Genomic DNA, 18,801 nt, shown 5'->3' with positions numbered 1-18,801 from the left:
GTAAAAGGCGACACTGGAAAAGAAGCCTGAAGGAGTCATACAGTGAACCATGTGTAGGTCTGATATAAGAATGTCACAGTCAACGGCCCAGCTGGTTCAAAGGCCCTGAGGCAGGTGCTGGTTTGGTGTTCAAGGAAGAACCAAGAGTCTGTGGAGCCAGAGGCAAGATGGAATGGTGGGGGAATGAGACAGGTTAGATAGAGCAGGACTGAGTTCACTCTGGTTCTGTGGGCATGGTGATAAATAAGACTAGCAGATGTTTTGTGGAGTAGGAAAAGACTAAGATCTGTGGCTTGTAAGTGTGAGGACTGTGAGGCTTCTGAGTGCCAATGTGCATGAGTCTGGCTCTTGGCCAGAGGTCTGGGTGAGACGAGAACATTCAGTCTCTGGCACAGGATGTTTAAAGCCCAGGGCCTGGCTTGCCTGTACAATCACTGTTGACAGTAGTCAAGTGTGGAGCTACCTAAATGTCCATTCATAGAAAAACTCCTCTCCCAATGTCAATGGATGGAAATTAACCTCCCAGTTAAAAAAAGAAAGGAAGAAAGAAAGAAAGAAAGAAAGAGGAAGGAAGGAAGGGAGGAAGGAAGGAAGGAAGGAAGGAAGGAAGGAAGGAAGGAAGGAAGGAAGGAAAGAAGGAAGGAAGGAAGGAAGGAAGGAAGGAAGGAAGGAAGGAAGGAAGGAAGGAAGAGAAAGAACCAATAAATTATCACTTTCACCCACTGTTGCAGATGAGGGTTTTTTTAAAAGAGGAAAGAAAGTCAAGGAGGTGCTGTGTTTTTTACCCTCAGTGAGTTCATACTATTTAAGGCCTTTTCCAGAGAGTTGTATCCTGGGGTCTACAACTGTCCAAGGCCAGAGCAACCCTAAGTTTTTTTGTTGCAAGAACCCTGCGCTATTAGCAAAGCCCAGAGTAGGCAAGTGTGGCCACAGGATGCTGTATTCCCATGTGCTGAATTCCCACTCAAGCCCATTCACCAAGTTTCCCACCACTGGAGAAATCTTGGAGGAAGAGCAGCAGAATGTGTTAGAAACTATTCAGGCTAAACATGCAGGCTTCTTTCCCATTAGATCAGCACCAACTAGGTATAGGATATGACTTCCTACAGCCAGGTCAGGTTATTCCACGGTGTGCCTGACAAGCGATGTTGCTGCAATTATAAAGTATATAATGTTCATGTCTCCTGTGGCAGCCATGTATCTAATTAGAGCATAATATTTTTTAGCTACTATTGTGACTCAAACACTACAATCTGAGCTAATATATATATAAGACTACAGGGGATAGGAGTCATTGTGTAATAAATAAAAGTTCCAATGTAAAAAAAACTGATGTGTTAGGATCTGGCAAAGCCTGATTTGTTGGGAGTTTTATCATTTGTGTATTAATAATCGCCTTCCAGTTCTATTGACCCTGACCTTTGATTATAATGCACCAACCTCCTGAAAGTTCATTCATTTGTGTCTCTCGTGTCCTCAAAAAGTTGGTGGAAGTTTCCATACAACTTAATGGCTTGGGTTAGATATCTTTTGCCCTTCCACCAGATTAACTATATAAGCCATGGATTCTTATACCAGATAAATATATATTGTCACTAGAAATACCTATAAACAAAGAAAAACAGGCAAAAACATATAGGCAGGCATCATCATGGAAAAGACAATTGATAACAATGAGAAACTTTCACCCGACTCTGTAGAATTTTGACAGAAGACTTTCTGGGACCCAACTGTGTCTTGATATCTGCCCATTTTGAGGATCTGTGCCTGCAGCCAAGGAATCACCCCAGCACCTAGACTGCATGGGGAGTTAGATATTTAAGAGTCCAAAGAACATTTATCCCCAGAATTTCTTGCTAATCTGACCTCCTAAATGGCAGAGGCCATTCTTACGGAATTAAACTTGCTGCCTGAGCCAGGGGAGGAAGAAGAACAGAAGCAGCTGGGGGAAGCCCTTCCACCAGCTCCTTACTAGAAGGGGACAATTGTTGGATAGACACATAGGAGATGATGTAAAGCATACTCTGAGTTCATGTTCATGTCCATGACTCCCCTCCCTTCACACACCGCCTGTGTTGGGATAGCAGAGCTACGATGCATAGGAAAGGCTGCAAATTCCCATTGGAGGGTGGGTTTGGTTCTCCTCCCTTGACTCTGAGTAGGCTGCCACTGCTTTAATGGTACACTATAGAAGAAGTGAAGCTGTGCCTGGCCTTTCAGAGCACTGGAAACTGCTGCTTTAGTACCATGGAGCCCAGAAGTGCCATGTGAGAGGTCCTAATGCCCTGATAGAGGAGCACCTCAGACTCCCAGGAGAGGGAGAAAGAACCTGATGGCTTAGCCTTCCAGTCACCCCTACCAAGGTATGAGGTTTGACAGTGAAGTAAACTTGGACCCTCTAGAACAGGCCATCCAAAGGCGACCCAGTGACCTCCAATGATGCCACATGGAGAACTGGCCAACTGTGCCCTGCCTGGATTTCTGACACTTAATCACATCAGAAACCATTAAACTTTGAGTAGTTTGTTACAGGCAATGGCTAGTTGAAAGACAGAAGTGCATATCACCCATGAAGTACCTCAAAGGGCCCCTGGGCTGGCAGCATCCCCAGAGCACCAGCACCAGTGCCAAGGTTAGCATTTGTCTTACAATAGCACCACATGCCAAAGGGAGCCTGGTGTGTCAACCATGGGAAATGTAAGGTGGGTTCTAATTTCCGTGAGCTTGAAAAGGCACCGTGGGCAAAGGCACTCCTGGTTGTGTCTCTAAAGCAAGACAGCAGTCTGTATACTTCCATGGGTCTTAGTCAGACTGCACTAGACTGAACTCCTTCAGGCTCAGAGCCTTATTTCTCAGCTGTGGCTGTTTGTGGGGATCACCTACAGAGCTCTTAAAAAATATGTGTGCCTGGGCCATACTCTCTGAGACCTGAGCACTGAGATTTTTAAAAGCTCCCTCAACTGAAGTGCAGTTTAGCAGTCCCCAACATTTTTGGCACCAGGAACCAGTTTCATGGAAGACAATTTTTCCACAGACCCAGGGGGATGAGGGCTGGGATGGTTTTGGGATGATTCAAGCGGATTACAGTCAAGCTCATCTCCTGCTGTTCAGCCTGGTTCCTAACAAGCCTGGGTCTGTACCAATCTGTCCCAGAGGTTGGGGACCCCTGGTGTAGTTCATGTTGAGAACCACTGACCTAGGAGCCATTGAAGATATCAAGAAAAAAAAAAAAATGTCTAGGATTACTTGAAGTTAATTTGGAACAAACAAAAATAGAGAAAGAACTTCAACAACTGTTAACTCTGGGCTGAAACTGGGAATTCTGTGCCTGGGGCAGTACAGACAGCCACCTTCCCCTCTCCCAACTTGGTGGGAACTTGGGATGATTGAAGGAATTGGCATTTCTTAATGGATTAAACTGTGTTTCCAATGAAAGATAAGTTGCAACCCTACATCAGAACGTGACCATATTTGGAAATAAGGCTGTTGTAGACATAAGTAGTGAAGATGAAGTCAGGCTGGATTGCTGGGTCTAATCCAGTGTAACTGGTGTCCTTATAAAACATCCAAATGAAAATAGAGATACACTCATGGCACAAAGCCATGTGAAGATCGAGGGCTATAGTGATGCACCCACAAGACCAGGATGCCAAGGGTGGCTGGCACACAACTGGAAGCTGGAAGAAACAAGAAGGATTCTCCCTTACAGGCTTTAGAGTGAGTGTGGCCCTGCTGGCACCTTGACCTCAAATTTTCGGCCTCCAGAACTATGAGACAATGATTCCTGTGGTTTTAAGGCACCTAGCTTGTGATTTTTGTACAGTAGCCCCAGAAAATTAATAATACTATTTCTAACTGAAAGAATGAACTTGTGTTGAACTGTCATAGTCTGCCTTCTCACCTAAGACAAGTACTAGTTATCTGCAGATATTACATAAAAGTTGTTTCAAGTTCAAGAAGTGGTGGGCTAAAGCATGTTAGCAAGGGGTGTTGGGACAGTCCTCAACTCATCAAGAGCACCATGTCCCCTTCCCATCTACTCTAAAAACTTTGTAATTATCCCACCTCTGGTTTAAGAGTGACAATGTGACAATTATAGTATATTATCTGCATTAGAACACCTCATCTATGAAGTCCCCCAACCCCCCAGACACCCAGTGACAGCTTATAGGGAAGCTCCAGCACACCTGGACGATAAACAGCTAACATTCTTTGTAAGATCTTATCTTCATCCCCAAGAAAGAAAAGGCAGCCCCACCAAATCACTGCTTACTAACCACGGCTGGAAAAGGCTCTGTCGGAAAATCACCTTCTCAGTTACATGGGAATGCAAATTTTTACAGCTAGTCTGCATGGTGATTTGCAAGGTCCATTGATGTATCAATCACCTAACAATGTTTCTCTGCAAATGCCTCTTTGGGGAGGACACATAATATTGTGGGGAAGGACACGTGGGGCTCCGGAGACTGTGGACCTGAAGGTCAGATCTCAGTAAAGCATGTTGTGGATCAGGTAAACTGATCTCTCTAGGCTGTCTTAAAAATATGTGGAACATTGGGGGGGGGGGGGAATAGAATGCTATGATCTCATTTGTATTGAAATTTAAATGTTAGTATATAAATTTAAATTTATATATAAGTATATAAATAAAAAATTTCAGCAAACTAGAAAAACTTAGTAGTTAGTACCTGGTGTAAAGGGTGGGAAGAGTAAAGAAACTGGTAGTTAGTAGGCAGAAGTGATGTTTTGTGTTTTTAAGCCCCACTGGTGATCTTAGTGAATGAGTCGTGTGGTGTGCCAGTGACTGCCTAGTGTTCAAGGACAGCACACCCTTAGTCGGGTCACCCACCCAGGCTTGTTAGTGTCTAGTGAGTGGGCCTTTGGTTTTGTAAGTTATTTTTTAAAATGGAGTGATTGTGTGCGGGGAGAGTCTAGGAGTAAAGGGTCCATGAGGATGGGAACTGCTTGAATGTCTCAGACCTCCCACCCAGACCGTGTGGCTTTGAGGAGTATAAGGGGACAGCACATAAGCTTGGACACTGGCCTTCAGGGCTTTGCAGGGCAGCGTGAGGCTTCTTGGGAAAACTTAGTTATCAGTGGACACACAGGAGTTGGAGCCCATCAGGAGGCTGGATGATTTGTAGTTTTCTGTGTGTAATGGGACCACTTTCAGAGTATGAGTGGGAGTTGCACTGAGCAGGGCAGGTGCTCCAAGCAGTAGTTGACTGGATACAGGTGTGCATTCGGCATTCACAGACCCAGTCAAATGTGCTGTCACACTTAACTGCCACCAAACCTCAATGATGATGAACAATATGATATGATGGAGGTGCATTTGGGTGAATGGGGCTGAGCTGAGAGACACATCTGTATTAACCTGCATTGTCAGGCCTGGCTGTATTCAAGTGAGAGATTACAAGGGTCAAGCATTGCTTACCTCTGCGATTAACAGGGTCTTTAGCTACATATGCAACATAGTCTGTTGTGTCCTGTCAAAAAAAAATGAGATGTTCACATCACTAATCATAAATGAGAGACACGCAGTGCACAAACCAGCTCAGTAATGAAATGTTGCCCAATAACAACCCCAAAAGGCAACATTTATCAAACTGTACTGAGGACAGAAATCACTGGGGATCTTGTGAAATGCAGATTATGACTGGGGTGGGGCGGGGTGGCGCAGGGTGGGGGTTTCCGCAGCAGGGCCCTGAGCTCTTCCTCCACAGCCAGCTTCCACATGGTACTGCTGCTGCTTCCCCAGCCCACACTTTGAGCAGCAAGGATGTGAAGGGTACTTATTCTCAGCATATTGGATCACTGAGGAACTTTAAAAACACTGAGTCCCACCTCCCAGGTAATCTGATTTATTTGGGTTGGATGTAAGGCCTGGGGATCAGAGATGTTTGAAAGCTTCCCAGATGATTCCAATGTGAACCAAGGCTGAGAACCACTCCTGTCAGCTCTGTCCACAACAGTGGTCCTCAAACTTGAGCTGGTGTCAGAATCTCCCTCAGGGCTTAAAACAAAAATTGCCAAGCTCTAACCCAGGGTTTCCCATTCGGTGGGTCTGAAGTGAGGCCACAAAATGTGCATACTGCTGCTGCTGGTCTGGGGGCCACCCATTCAGGACTGGTGGTTTAGAAAAACTTAGCAGTAGTTGTTTAAAGATGGGTGCAAGACACTCCCTCACAGATGGATGAGAAACAATAGTTCCTTTCTTCTTGGGCATAAGTAGTGATTTTAATGCTTTTAAGAGGTTTCAAAAATATGAGCTCAATTTAGAAGTCTCATCCCTGCACATGAAACATGAGCCTCCTTGCCTCCTCATCTAATCAGGGCATAGATGTACCGCAGGCTCAGAAGCAGGCCAGGGTAACCACATGGATTTGTTTCTAAACAGTCAGAGGAACTGAAGATTCTCTTAATTCATGAAAGCAGAAAAGACTTCTCTGCAAAGTTGGTATTTTCAACATTGAAAAAAGTCTCAGGGAGTGGTAGGCAACTGGGAGAGGTCTATCTCATTGTTGCAGATAGTTTCCGAATGTTATTGCTTTGAAGGGCTGCAAAGTTATTGATTAGCTCCCATGTTTTCAGCACCTGAAAGATTGTGTGTCATGAGTTCTTCAGTTAGGTCCTATGGGCAGAGGAGCTGACCCATGTCTCAGTGCAGCACTCCCAGAAAACCCTCCAATAAGAGAGGGGGAAAGGGTGAGAGCATGTGGGTGAGCGTGCACTGCTGGGGGGTGGGGGGTGAGGGTACTTTCTTTACATCATTGCCCCTGGAGCTCACGATGCCACAGTCAGACTGAGCAGGGGGAGGAGAGCTCCTCCAGCAATCTTCACATAATGGCCTGCTACACCAGGGTCACTATCCAGTGTGCAGCCCAGCTAAGCTGTTTGCTCTTCCCATTCAGCCACTGTCCATTTGTATATTCAGAGAATGGCCTGGGAAAGGGAGTAGGAGACAGTCAAACCCATCCGCCTGGCTTTCAGTCATTTCCATCAAGGAAGATATTGTAAGACTCTGAAGCTATTGGCAAAAGTAAGAACTGTAGCTTATAATCAAAGACCCTTGTCTCGGATTCAAGAGATATTAATGTCAAAAGTCTTCTTAGGGAGAGCTAGTGTTTCTCAAACTGAGATCCATGGAACCTAGGGTTGGGCAGTGTATTCCCTTGCATTTGAAATGTAACCAGAATTTCCTTTTAATTTTGTATTTTCTTTTTCAGGATAATATTAAAAATTAATACAGGAATATTCAGGGTCATCTTAATGACAACCGCAATTTCAGTGCCAAAATTTTTAGTTGGTTTTCCAATATTACAGGTACCATGTTTTTAAAAAGTTAGATAGAAAAAAACTGTCATCTAATCAGAAAAGACTACGTGATTTTGCCCCACCTGAAGCAAATTAATGTCACGTTTATATACAATGATGTATGACTAAGTGTTTGCTTGAATAGAAGAAATTAGTGGAAGAACTGAGTTATCTGGCACCCATGAGAGACAATGACCTCTCATGGTGGCCACTTCTAGCATCACACTGAGAGCAGAGATTTCATTTCAGCAAAACTTTATCCAGCAGAATAAATTAATGTTACTTTCAACATTATCGGCTTTACTGTGTTTATTAATAAACTTCCAAGTTTGATTGGGGTTTACTGTTCAGTAAAAAGTATAACACGGGAGTCTATACTTTTTTTGCACATATTTAGGTAACAACATTAATTTGAGTCAACACATGACATAACAAGAAAATTCTTCATTTAAAATTTTTATTCCAGTCCGAGAAACTCTTCTCAGAAGATGTAATGTATTCCTCTCACTCCTATGGTGAGTGACCAAACCAGGACATAGCTCTTCTGATGCCAATGTCAACATTTTTTAGCACACTGGGGGAGTGTATTAATGTTCAAAAAAAATGTTCTTGACATCACAGAGTGAGCAAATGAAGTTCCAAAGGTGGGACTACCAAGTGCTCATTCAGTATTTACTCATCTCTGTTCTCACTCTCCAAGATTTAATGCGCCTGACCATTATTCTGGCACTCTTTTGGTGGTCTTTTAACACTGTAAATAATAGTAGATTATAATTAGTGTGTGCCCCTTTTTCTTGGAGACATTAACATTATTTTCCAATCTATCTTATTTGACATTTCAAAATACCATTTTCTTACCTGGCAAACTGTGGTGCAGAGAAACTAGTAGATGTACACTTGGCAGCAGAACAATAAATAGAACCTAGAATTGTTGGTTGTATTTAAAACACCCACCAGCTATAATAATTACAAACCAAGTTGGTATGGTAAGTCATAGACAATGTGATATGCACTTGGGTTGCTTACAGTGGAAGTGGAAATAACCAAGCTTCTAATGGTGACATTTTCTGTGTCAGAAAAAAATCAGAATAAATATAAAAGCTTATGAATTACTTTAAGGGTCCCTGACTACTTCCCTTTTTTAAGTAAGGCGGTGACAAGGAAAACTGAAAATAGTTCACAGGCCTGTGTGTGTCCTGGAGAATCAAATAATTGTAACACAGGACAATTTATCTGGCTTCACATTTGCTAGACCCCTGCATCTCCACTCATGATATCATCATGAGGATGAGGCTTGAGACAAGTTCCTGAAAGGAGCTGTCAATGCAGGTATGCAATATTTCTGCCTTTTATTTTTCAAACTGGGTCACCTTCCAAATTTAAGAAATTATTGTTCCAAGCACCACATTGGGCAAACAAGTTGACATCAACTGCAAGTTAATTAGAGCCAGACAGATATAGGTAAGGGCATAGGTACAGATATATGTGTAGGTGCAGTGCAGGTACAGAACAGGTGTACATGCACATCTAGATATAATCCTCAAGAATATAAACCTATGATGGGTTTGAATATAGAATACTTCCACTTTCCAAATATACAACTCAATGAGGTCTTTCATTTTACAATGAAACATAAAAAAATGAAGGATTAGAAAAAGGAAAGGGAAGAGAACAAGAAGAATAAACTATTATAGACTACTTGAAAACAAGACCCTAAGTATGAAAAAGGGCCAAAGTCCACTACATGAGATGGTTAAATGGTGGTCTGATCATCCTTTGACAATTAGGCAGAAATTTAAGGATAAAGAACCATCTGCAGGATAGACAGATTCCTTCTTTTGATGGTGCCCTGGGCTCAAGGGTCTTAGGGAAATGCCAGGCTCACCCTGCAGCCAAGCTCTCTTGGCAGGAGTAATGCTGGCATGATGCATGGGGTGATGCCCCCCTGGGGGCTATAGCAGCTGGGGCAGAGGAGGATGGGGCGCTGGCTCTCCTGCAGCTAAGACACACTGTGCCATGATTGCACTGCCCCTTGGAAATGTAGAGACTGGATCCGGGAGTGGAAATCACTCCCTTGATTTGGTTTTCTGTGCCAACAGCAGTTCTATAATCAGGTTGCCCAGGTAGAAGGAGCCTGGGAGGACAAGTCTATAAAATAAACATGGGCATGGGAAAACTTCCCTTCCTGGACTAGAAATAGACAAGGTTCCTGCCTTGGGATAAGGAGTAATATGCCCACCAATTACTCAGGTGACCTTGGACCAGTAAAATTTTATTTGAAATCTAAGCACTGGCTACTGGTAATTTGGCAAAATAATACAAAACAGCAATTATAACCACTATAAGCCACGATTCTTTTATTGTTAAAAGAAAATTTAACAGCAAAAAGACACAGAACATTTCTTTTTTTTAATTGAGTAAATTTGGTTTCAAGAAAAACTTGCTCTTTTGTTCTAATTTTTAGATGATCCCTGGACTGGTGAGAACTTTACCCAGACCACTGAAAAATAACATGATAACATTTGCAGAGGGTTATTTTTCTCCCCTACACTGCTGGGAAGATCTGTAAATGTTTTCTCCCCAGTTGCCTCTTCGCTCCTTCCCTTATAACCGATTTCCTGCCTGGGTTTCTTCAAAGGGCTGGACTGGCCACTGTGAACAGGTTTCTTCAAAGGGCTGGACTGGCCACTGTGAACAGGTTTCTTCAAAGGGCTGGAATGGCCACTGTGAACAGGTTTCTTCAAAGGGCTGGAATGGCCACTGTGAACAGCAAGTGAGTGTGCCCTCCAGACACTGAACATGAATGCTGACATCTAAGCATCGCACCCTGACCAAACGTGGGGAGCCAATCCCCTTGTTATTGCACCTTCTTCATAAAATAAGTGATGCAAGAACAGAATATTCTCATTCTGTTCTATCTCTTGTCTCTGCACCTACTGTTGGCTAAACAAACCATTACAAGACTACAGTGTTAAATTTGGAGAGAAGAATCCCAATTTCAAATATTTGTGAATAAACCAGACTAAGTAAATTTGTACCATTTGAGTAGACTTAACATACAAGTACAGAGGACCCTAGTGGAGGTTTAACAGGAAAACAGGAACAAGGCAGGGCAGACAGAGTGAGAAGATGAGAACACCTGGCAACCTGGGAATTCTGGGAAGCTCTTTCATTGCCTCTTAAGAAGGCCAATGCTTTAAGAATTGTTGACAGCTCTTGGCTAATAAAATAATTGAAAAGGCTTACAAAATCAAGAGGGGAAAATATTTGGCATTACAGTAAACTTCCTTGATAACATCCTAAGAAGCACATCTTGGAAACAGAGTCCCTTCTCATCAATTCGAAACAAGATCAAGAGAAAACAATGCCAAGGGTACTTACCGGATCCCCCCCAGAGGCAAAGGAGATGGACTGCATGTGGTGATTCGCTATAATCTGCCAGGCCCAAAACAAGAAACAAGGTGTATCGTTATTACCCTTCCCATGTTTTGGGAAACCAACTGTTGATAGGTGATATGAATCAAAAAGGTTTCAAAAAAATGCATAAAATTGGTACCAAATACAAATAACAACTATAAAAGTAATAACAACTATAAAATAATAACAACAGATAACCTTTAGTAAATGCCAAAGCATGTCAGCTGCTCATCTAGCAGTTCTGTCTGAATTAGCTCATTTAAACTCCATGACAGCCCTGTTATGTAGAAGATGCTACAATTGCATTTCACAGACATGGAGCCTGAGGTCCAAGGGGACCAAGTGGCTTGCTCAAAGTACTACAGCTAGTAATGGGCCAGAGAGCTATGACCGAACACAGAGGGTCTTAATGACCATGCCTCTTTGAGAAGAAAAATGTCTCACCCACATACCATAACATTTTAACTGGGTTGTGTCCGTTTAACTGGGTTGTGTTGGATATAGACCCCATAGCTGGAGTGGAGGAAAGTGTGGTCATCCCCCACCTCAGTGCATTTGCATCATGTAAATTGGAAAGCCTGCATCCAAGATCAAAATCAGTGCCATCTCAGGCACCCTTGTAATTTATCAATTTAAAAACTAGCGATGACACTCCAAGTTCATTTTTAAATGGGAAATTTCCATTAGCATTATAAACTGCAGTATATAGTGGAATTTAGCAGATGCTGGAAATTAGAAGCTGTCCTGAATTTAAAAAGCTACATAAGTCTTCCACACCACTTTTATCTTTTTAAAGACAATCTAATGACATTGAAGTAAATTTCTGGGGGTGAGAACAGTACTCTTGTCTCCCTCCCAACATAACCAGGTTTATTTTTACTCAGCCCTCTCAGGCCCTCACTGGTGGGCAATCAGAATTTACAGAGCTGTAATTCTACCATCCAAGGGATTTTTCTACACATGCTCCTGTAAAATCCAAAGCAGGACTATAAATGAGTTATAAGATAAAATAAGATATTTTTAAATGCCTACTTCAGTTTTAGGGGCATGCAAACCTACTCAGGATCTAGAAAACACTGAGTGTATAGTAATTATGTTTGGGGGAAGAGTAAAAAATGATACATGAATTCTTGACTGCACAGGGACAGCATCTCTATCCCTGGCATTGTTCAAAAGTCCACTGTAAATTAATGAAAACAATTAGTCCTCCTCCGTTGCTTGTGCCCAAGCCCAGATGGATCAAACTAACAGTTGCTCTTTGCAACTCTCTGGAGTCCTGCTGCTAGTCCAGGGGTGGAGGGCTCCTGGAGAGCAATGAAGACATAGCAGTCCCTAAAGGAGGATAGACTATGACTTCTAAAAATTAAGTTTTGCTCATTTAACTTTTTGCTTATTTAATTATTGTTTACAGAGCAGCTCTAAACCTGAGGTTTGGAAATTGAGGTGGACACCAAGATTTAGGAGGAAAAGGGAAATCACATTGGATCAACAAATGCATTACTGTACCTGTGTGCATGTATGTGATCTCTCTGGCTAAGAGAGTTGAAAAGGAGAGCTGATTAACTGAAAACACGTGTCTTTACTCTGAAGGTGTTTCCTCTTTTTCTTCTTGAGAGCTCTGCAGAGGGGAGCAGGCATACCTTTCTGCTGTTTGCATTGGGAAGGGAGTGTCTACTTGGGCCTGAACTCAGCCACACAGGAAAACCTGAGGGCTGTGAGCTTTGGCTCCCATCAAACCTTCCTCGGACCATGCTCATGACATCTGAGGCCGCACCCCCAGGACTCACTTGCACCACTTATTCCAAGAGCAGGACAATGAGAACTCAGCCAGCCTCGTTCCAGGATGGAGAGGGCCAGCCAGAGTGGCCTAATCCTTTCTGCTCTTTCTGAGTTTGCTTCTCTTTATTTTGTGGGGAATTAGGTAAAAGGGAAATTACGAGATAAGATCCCACAGAATTGAAAACCAGAGTTTTAGGATTCCTAGAAACAGAAGGTGCAATAACCACAAAAAATAAGAATGGATGTGTGGACATATGAGTGCAGAGCTGAAGGGACCAACTGCTGTTAGCCATCAGGGTACTCAGCCTTGGGGCAGCTCCAGAGACAGGATGTGCCTGTTGAAGTTATCTAATGCACCACTTAAGGGACAGGTTAACAATCCCTTAGAAGTGCCAATGAGAAAAGACAAAGGATCATTCATTACTCGAGTGAGGACAAAGGAATGGAGTGAGAAGTGGTATCCCCTATGGGGGCATATTGCCAGAGTCAGGAAGTGTGTCATCCACAGGTCTGTGGATTGCCCATTTTTTACATCATGGACACATCTGATTTCCTGCTCACATTGCCAGCAGTGGAGGCTCAGGCTGAGCAGAGCAGGTGAAAAAACTTATTGTTTGAGCAGTTTCACCTGTTGGTCTACAAGGCAACTACATACCCATATATACATTTGAGCCATGGTATTAAAAAATTGCCTTTAATTGTTTTTTGACAAACATCCCTGGGATAAGAGACATTTTTCCCTTGGCAAGCTCTGAATCAGGTCAAATAAAGACAGCCTTGAGAGTAAGGTCTTCCAGGGAATGATCAAACAAGTCGTATAACAATATCATATAACCATTTTTTCTAGATGAAGGAACTAACAGCCAGAGAACCCTAAAAGATAGACACTGCAGAGAGACCCAACCATCCTAAATGGAATTAGCCTTAATAAACATCATTGCTATGCTGCCTATATCAGCAACAAACTCCATCCACATTAGGAAGCCATGAACCTGCCATATCACATGAACCCTATGATGCTATCAAACATTAAAGGCTCCATCAGAGTGACCCACTAGGAAAAAAATACTGTCAATTACCACAACATGCCATTCTTTTCAAAGATAATAAAAATGTGGGCTATAGAACCAATAGAATATGCTAATAAGAGAAAACAAAATACGGGCAAGGATATTAAGAGGGGACTTTTGACATTGTAAGTAAATCAATGATTTCACGCATTACCCTTGAAAAAAGGTAATTTATAAAGGAATTAAGGAGAGCCATGTCCATCTATCAAGGAGCTAGTCAAAATTTGCAAGCTTGTAAAGGTGTTATACGGACCTGGAAAAGATGGAATTGGGAAGCCCATGAAACACCCACTGGGTGAGAGGCCTTGAGCAGGGCAGGGGGCCTGATCACCTACAGACCTGTTTTGAGTCTGGCGTCCGCAGGTTCAGGCTGGCAGTGGATATGGTCAGGGAGATGCTCATCCCCGCAAACTGGAGGTTGCTCTTGCCCAAGATGCTAGACAGCATTTTGCTTGGAGGCTGTGAAGTCAAACAGCATTATTTTCACTTTTGAGTCACTGGGGGCCACACTGTCAGGGGGCCTCTATGTTGTTCCTATATGCTACACTCCCAAACCTCCACCTTCCCACCATCATCAGACACATGAAAATTGTGCTTCACATAAGCTAGGAGGGGGGATCTGACACAAAAGTTCTAGAATGTGCAATATGGGAGTTGTAAACCATCCACTATGCACACACTGAGATGAGGGAAAGGCAGAGCTGTCAGTGTCCTGGGCAACTCATGCTGGTATGCATCTCAGAGCATGACTCGTTAGTCCAGGGAAAGGGCCACAGGCCAGGGTCTGCAGCCTTACACACTCAGAACCCAGCTTCATCCCACCCAGAGTCATACTAGTCAGAGCCAGACTAAATTGGTCCAGCTCAGGAGCTATGAGTAAAACCATTTGAGTCTTGAGATTGTTCATTGCTGAAGGAATGGAACACAAATGGTTTGGCTGGCACATTCTCTGGGTCAGAGCTCACATGGATAGTGCATTTAGAATACAACAGCTCTGGAGGCAGCACAGAATGAAGAGACTCAGCTCAGCTCCAACTGTTGCATCCATTAGCCCATAAGAAATGTTCTTGGCACAGGGACCAATGGACTACATTCTCCAGTCAAGCACCCTCTCCCCGAGTCCCTCATAGGCACTGCCAACCCTTGTCTCTGTCCACTGCTAACCCCCCAACCTTCCTGTTCAGATTAGAGCACAACCCCTTTGATATGCCAATCAACCCCAGTTCTCAACCAGGCCGGCACAGTTTGTAAATCTCCTGCCAGACCTATTAAAATACAGAACTTCCTGGGCCCTGATCAAGTGTACCTGAGGTGGAGCCTAGAAGTCAGCATAATTTCTCCCTCCTGCATCCAGAGAACCAGGAGGGTACCTTGAGATCTGCTGGTAGGGCACCAGCTGGCTCTGAAAGAGTAGGATCCCTGTCTCTGTCCTCAGACAGCCCTAGTTTCCATATTCAAGGTTCTAGAGGTTGCTTGGTTCCCCGTGTCCCCTGCAGATGACAGGAACACATGCTGGCCCATCTGAGCCTACATCCAAAGTTCTCTGCCTGAAACTCAGTTGTCCTTTGGGTCACAAATGTTCCCAAGCTATGAAGACACACAGCCCTGGAAACAACAGGGGCAAGCACACAGCCTGCCGCAAAACCTCAGCCTCAGTACAGATTCAGAAATGCTCAAGAGGGACACCTTCCCACATTCAGTCCAGGCACAAAAAAGTCCTGATGGTGGTATTTAGTTATGTATTTACAGGGCACTTAAAGAAAGAGTTTGTCTGAGCTTTCTCTTAATCCAGTGTTTCTTTTTCCTTCTAGTCGAAACACCTCAAGATAAAAAGGTTGAGTACAGGGATTGAACACAGCCCCTTGCACCAAGCAGTCTGGCCTGGAGCTTGGCTCCACCACCTACATGCATGGGCTCTCCTCTCTGTGCCTGAGTTTTTATCTCTGTATAGTGGGGATACCCAGTGGTATTCTAGAACTGCTTGTGCTAGCTAACCAGAGGCAGTCATTAAATGTTTAGGAATGTTATGAGCTGGCCATTAAAAACAGCTGTTATTAAAAATTATTTATGTAAAAATTAATTAATTAAATTAAATTAATTACACTTTTTAAATAATAAATACTCAAAACTCATCCCTTCCTAATTTTTGATGCATTAACTATTACCTCTGCGGCTCAAGTTTTATATGTCCGCTGTGCCTATGTACCTGGGTGGTGGAGACACTACATAATGGTGCTGCAACTCCAACTGAAAGACGTCATGTCAGAGCCTACAATTGTGCATGGTCGAAGTGTTTACACCACAGAAACTGGCAAACACTACAAAGTTAGTGCTTCTTAGTCCCCAACCCCTGAAGAACAGTTGTGAAACTCTTACCAGCAGGCCACTGAGAGTGTCTGCCACAGAAAGTTGTTCTAATCAAGTAAATCAATGACTCCAAAGACTTAGAAGAATGTCTGGCCCTGTTTTATCAGTCTGTTATCATTGTATTTACATTTAGGCCAACTGTGAGTAACTAGGGTGTCAGATACGGGTGGGCAGCAAGAGCTAACTGTCTTCATCAACCACGTGACAGAGAGAGGGAATCTAAGCTCTTTCTGTTATTAAAAGTGGCAAAAGCCACTGCAAGTTACCCCCTTTAAACTAAGGGATGCTTTTTGGTTTTCTGCAGGACAAAAAAAAAAAAAAAAAAGACAAGAGGCAGGACGTGGAAAGAGAGAACTGAACAATTGCATGTAATTAAAAGACTTGAGTGATGACCAGAGAGTGAAGAAGTAGAGAAGACACAGTTAGACACAGGCCAAGAGGATACTACCTTTTTCTTCCTGAAGGCTCCCTTGGTGCCAGAGACAGCTTCACAAACACGGCTGATGGCTTCCCTTAAAAGAATAGTAAGAGATTCATTTTATCATGTTAGTCAGGATTACATAACCCAGAGACTCTACAGTGCATGTGCCCATGGGGGAATAATTGCCTCCGCATTCCAGCACAGAAAATAGACCTACCAGCTCAGGAGTCACCCAGTTTCTCCTCTAAGCAGAACACAAACAGGTCATCTTGAACCTCTTACTGGCAGTAACTTAATTCTTTCTGTGGTGGTTGCATATTCACGTGTGCTATGTATGTAACAATGCCACACATTGTTTTAGTTTTTGTTTTGTTTTTATGTTTGGTTAAGATTCCATGTTAGAGAGTCAGTACCCTGAAATGTACTCTTCAAGTTCTGTTCATCGTGATGGCTACTCTTAATCAAGTCCTGCTATTGATCAAGATCCTTCTGAAGTGAGTCAGAATGTAATTAAAAGAAATGCAGAAATTATTTGTGAGCTTCTGGCCAAGATGGAGACCTAGACTGACATGTTCCATCTCCCTCCACAACTAAGAAGGAATAAATCTACCACCAAACCAGAAATAACCAGAAGTTCCAGAAAACAGAGCTACATGGAAGTCCAACGTATGAAGTTATAAACAAGTGGTGCTCCTTCCAACAACTAGGAGGGTGAAGCCAGGGCGGAGAGGTCAAGCTGTGCTGGCAGTGGCAGCTGTGGCGATGGTGGCGGGACAGCAGTAAGTACAGACACCCATAATTAAAAAGAGGCAAGAAACACCTGGGGAGCACCCCCAGCTGCAGACCAGACCCATCACCTTGTGATTTCAACTCCAAGGAAGGCAGATTCCCATGCCTCGGACTGTGAAGGCTGAAGGGGGTGGACATGATGGAAGAAGCTTCCGGTCACTCAGCGGAGAGTGAATGGCAAGAATCCGTCTTGGACCCCCGCCCCCACACACAAAATGCCACAGCATGGCAAGAAGGGTCACCCAGTAGTGATGAGTGCATGGGGCTTCGCTCCCTATAGCATAGGAGGTGTGACAGCCCTGCCCAGGAAGCAAAGGTAAACACAGAACTGTCAGAATGGCAGGGATTATGATAGAGATCCCAATCACACAGCTGACCAGACAGCAAATATATGATCTAATGGACCAGCAGATAGGAAATCTTTCTGAGGCACAGTTCAGAGCTTTGGTTATAAAAATCTTTACAGACCTAACAGCAGATCTTAAACAAGATGGGGAAGGAAAGAAGGCTAGTCCTGCTGAAATGAACAAAAACATATATGAAACTAGTGGTGAGGGAAGGGAAACCAGGGATCAAATCAGCAAATCGGAACATAGAGAAGGAATAAACAGTCAACCAGTGCAGAAAGAGGAAATGAGAAGTGAGGAAAATGAGGAGAGGCTCAGAAACCTATGGGCCAGTTATAAGCGGGCCAACATCCAAATCATAGGGTTGCCAGAAGGTGAAGAAGAACTAGAAATTGAAAAATTATGTGAAAAAATAATGAAGCAGAACTTCCCTAACTTGGGGAAGGGAATAGACTTACAGTTCCAGGAAACACAGAGAGTTCCAAAACAACTGGACCCAGGGAGAACCACACCAAGACACATTATAATCAAAATGTCAAAAATTAAGGATAAAGAGAGAATCTTAAAAGCAGCAAGAGAGAAGAAGAAAGTTACATACAAAGGGATCCCAATAAGACTATCAGCTGATTTCTCAAAAGAAACTCTGAAGGCAAGAAGGTACTGGCAAGAAATATTCAAAGTAATGAAAAGCAAAAATCTACAACCACAATTATTCTATCCAGCGAAGCTATCATTAAGAATAGGAGGGCAAAAAAAAAAAAGAATAGGAGGGCAGAAAAAGTGCTTCCAGGATGAAGTAAAACTGAAGGAGTTCATCAGATCCAAACCACTGTTATAGAAAATGTTAAAGGGACCTGTTTAGGAGAAAGAGGATCAAAACTGTGAACATTAAAATGAAAACTGTATCACAACAACCAACAACAGAAGCTAGGGAATCGAAGCAAAGGCAAACTAAGTAGGCAACAAGAGTGGAAAAAGAATTACATGTATGGGGAACATATTGGAGGGAGGTCAGCTGGGAGGGGGAGGGGGAAAGTGAGGGAGATGGTACAGAACTTAAGCATAGTAGGAGGGAGTGGAATAGATAGGAAGATGTTGAGAAAAACTATATGCACAACCAACGGGTATAGACTAAGGGATGGGGACAACTAGAGGGAGGGGGGTCACTGGGTGGAGGGGAACAAAGGGAAAGGAAATTGGGACAACTGTAACAGCATAACCAATAAAGTATATTTTTAAAAAATGCAGTCCTTTGAGTGTTATTCCCAGTGACAAGAGAAAAATTCTGAGATGT

General features: G+C 43.2%; 1 protein-coding gene across 2 annotated transcripts in view; it reads right to left on the bottom strand.

Moving 5' to 3' along the window:
- Nucleotides 1-18,801, bottom strand: part of SHC3 (SHC adaptor protein 3) — a 255,280-nt gene that overhangs the window by 113,203 nt on the left and 123,276 nt on the right. For both annotated transcript variants that reach the window (XM_090273986.1, XM_090273987.1), the window contains exons 3-6: nt 16,399-16,462; nt 13,923-14,042; nt 10,699-10,752; nt 5,438-5,489 (exon numbers count right to left, since the gene is read on the bottom strand). In XM_090273986.1, the coding sequence (XP_090130112.1) occupies nt 5,438-5,489; nt 10,699-10,752; nt 13,923-14,042; nt 16,399-16,462 (290 nt within the window). The remainder of the gene's footprint in view (nt 1-5,437; nt 5,490-10,698; nt 10,753-13,922; nt 14,043-16,398; nt 16,463-18,801) is intronic.

Source organism: Furipterus horrens, unplaced genomic scaffold (assembly GCF_987537825.1).
Source record: "Furipterus horrens unplaced genomic scaffold, mFurHor1.1.pri manual_scaffold_4, whole genome shotgun sequence".
In the NCBI taxonomy this organism is placed as follows: domain Eukaryota; kingdom Metazoa; phylum Chordata; class Mammalia; order Chiroptera; family Furipteridae; genus Furipterus; species Furipterus horrens.
Note: the sequence above shows the minus strand (reverse complement) of the source record. Positions and strands in the feature narration are given on the sequence as shown.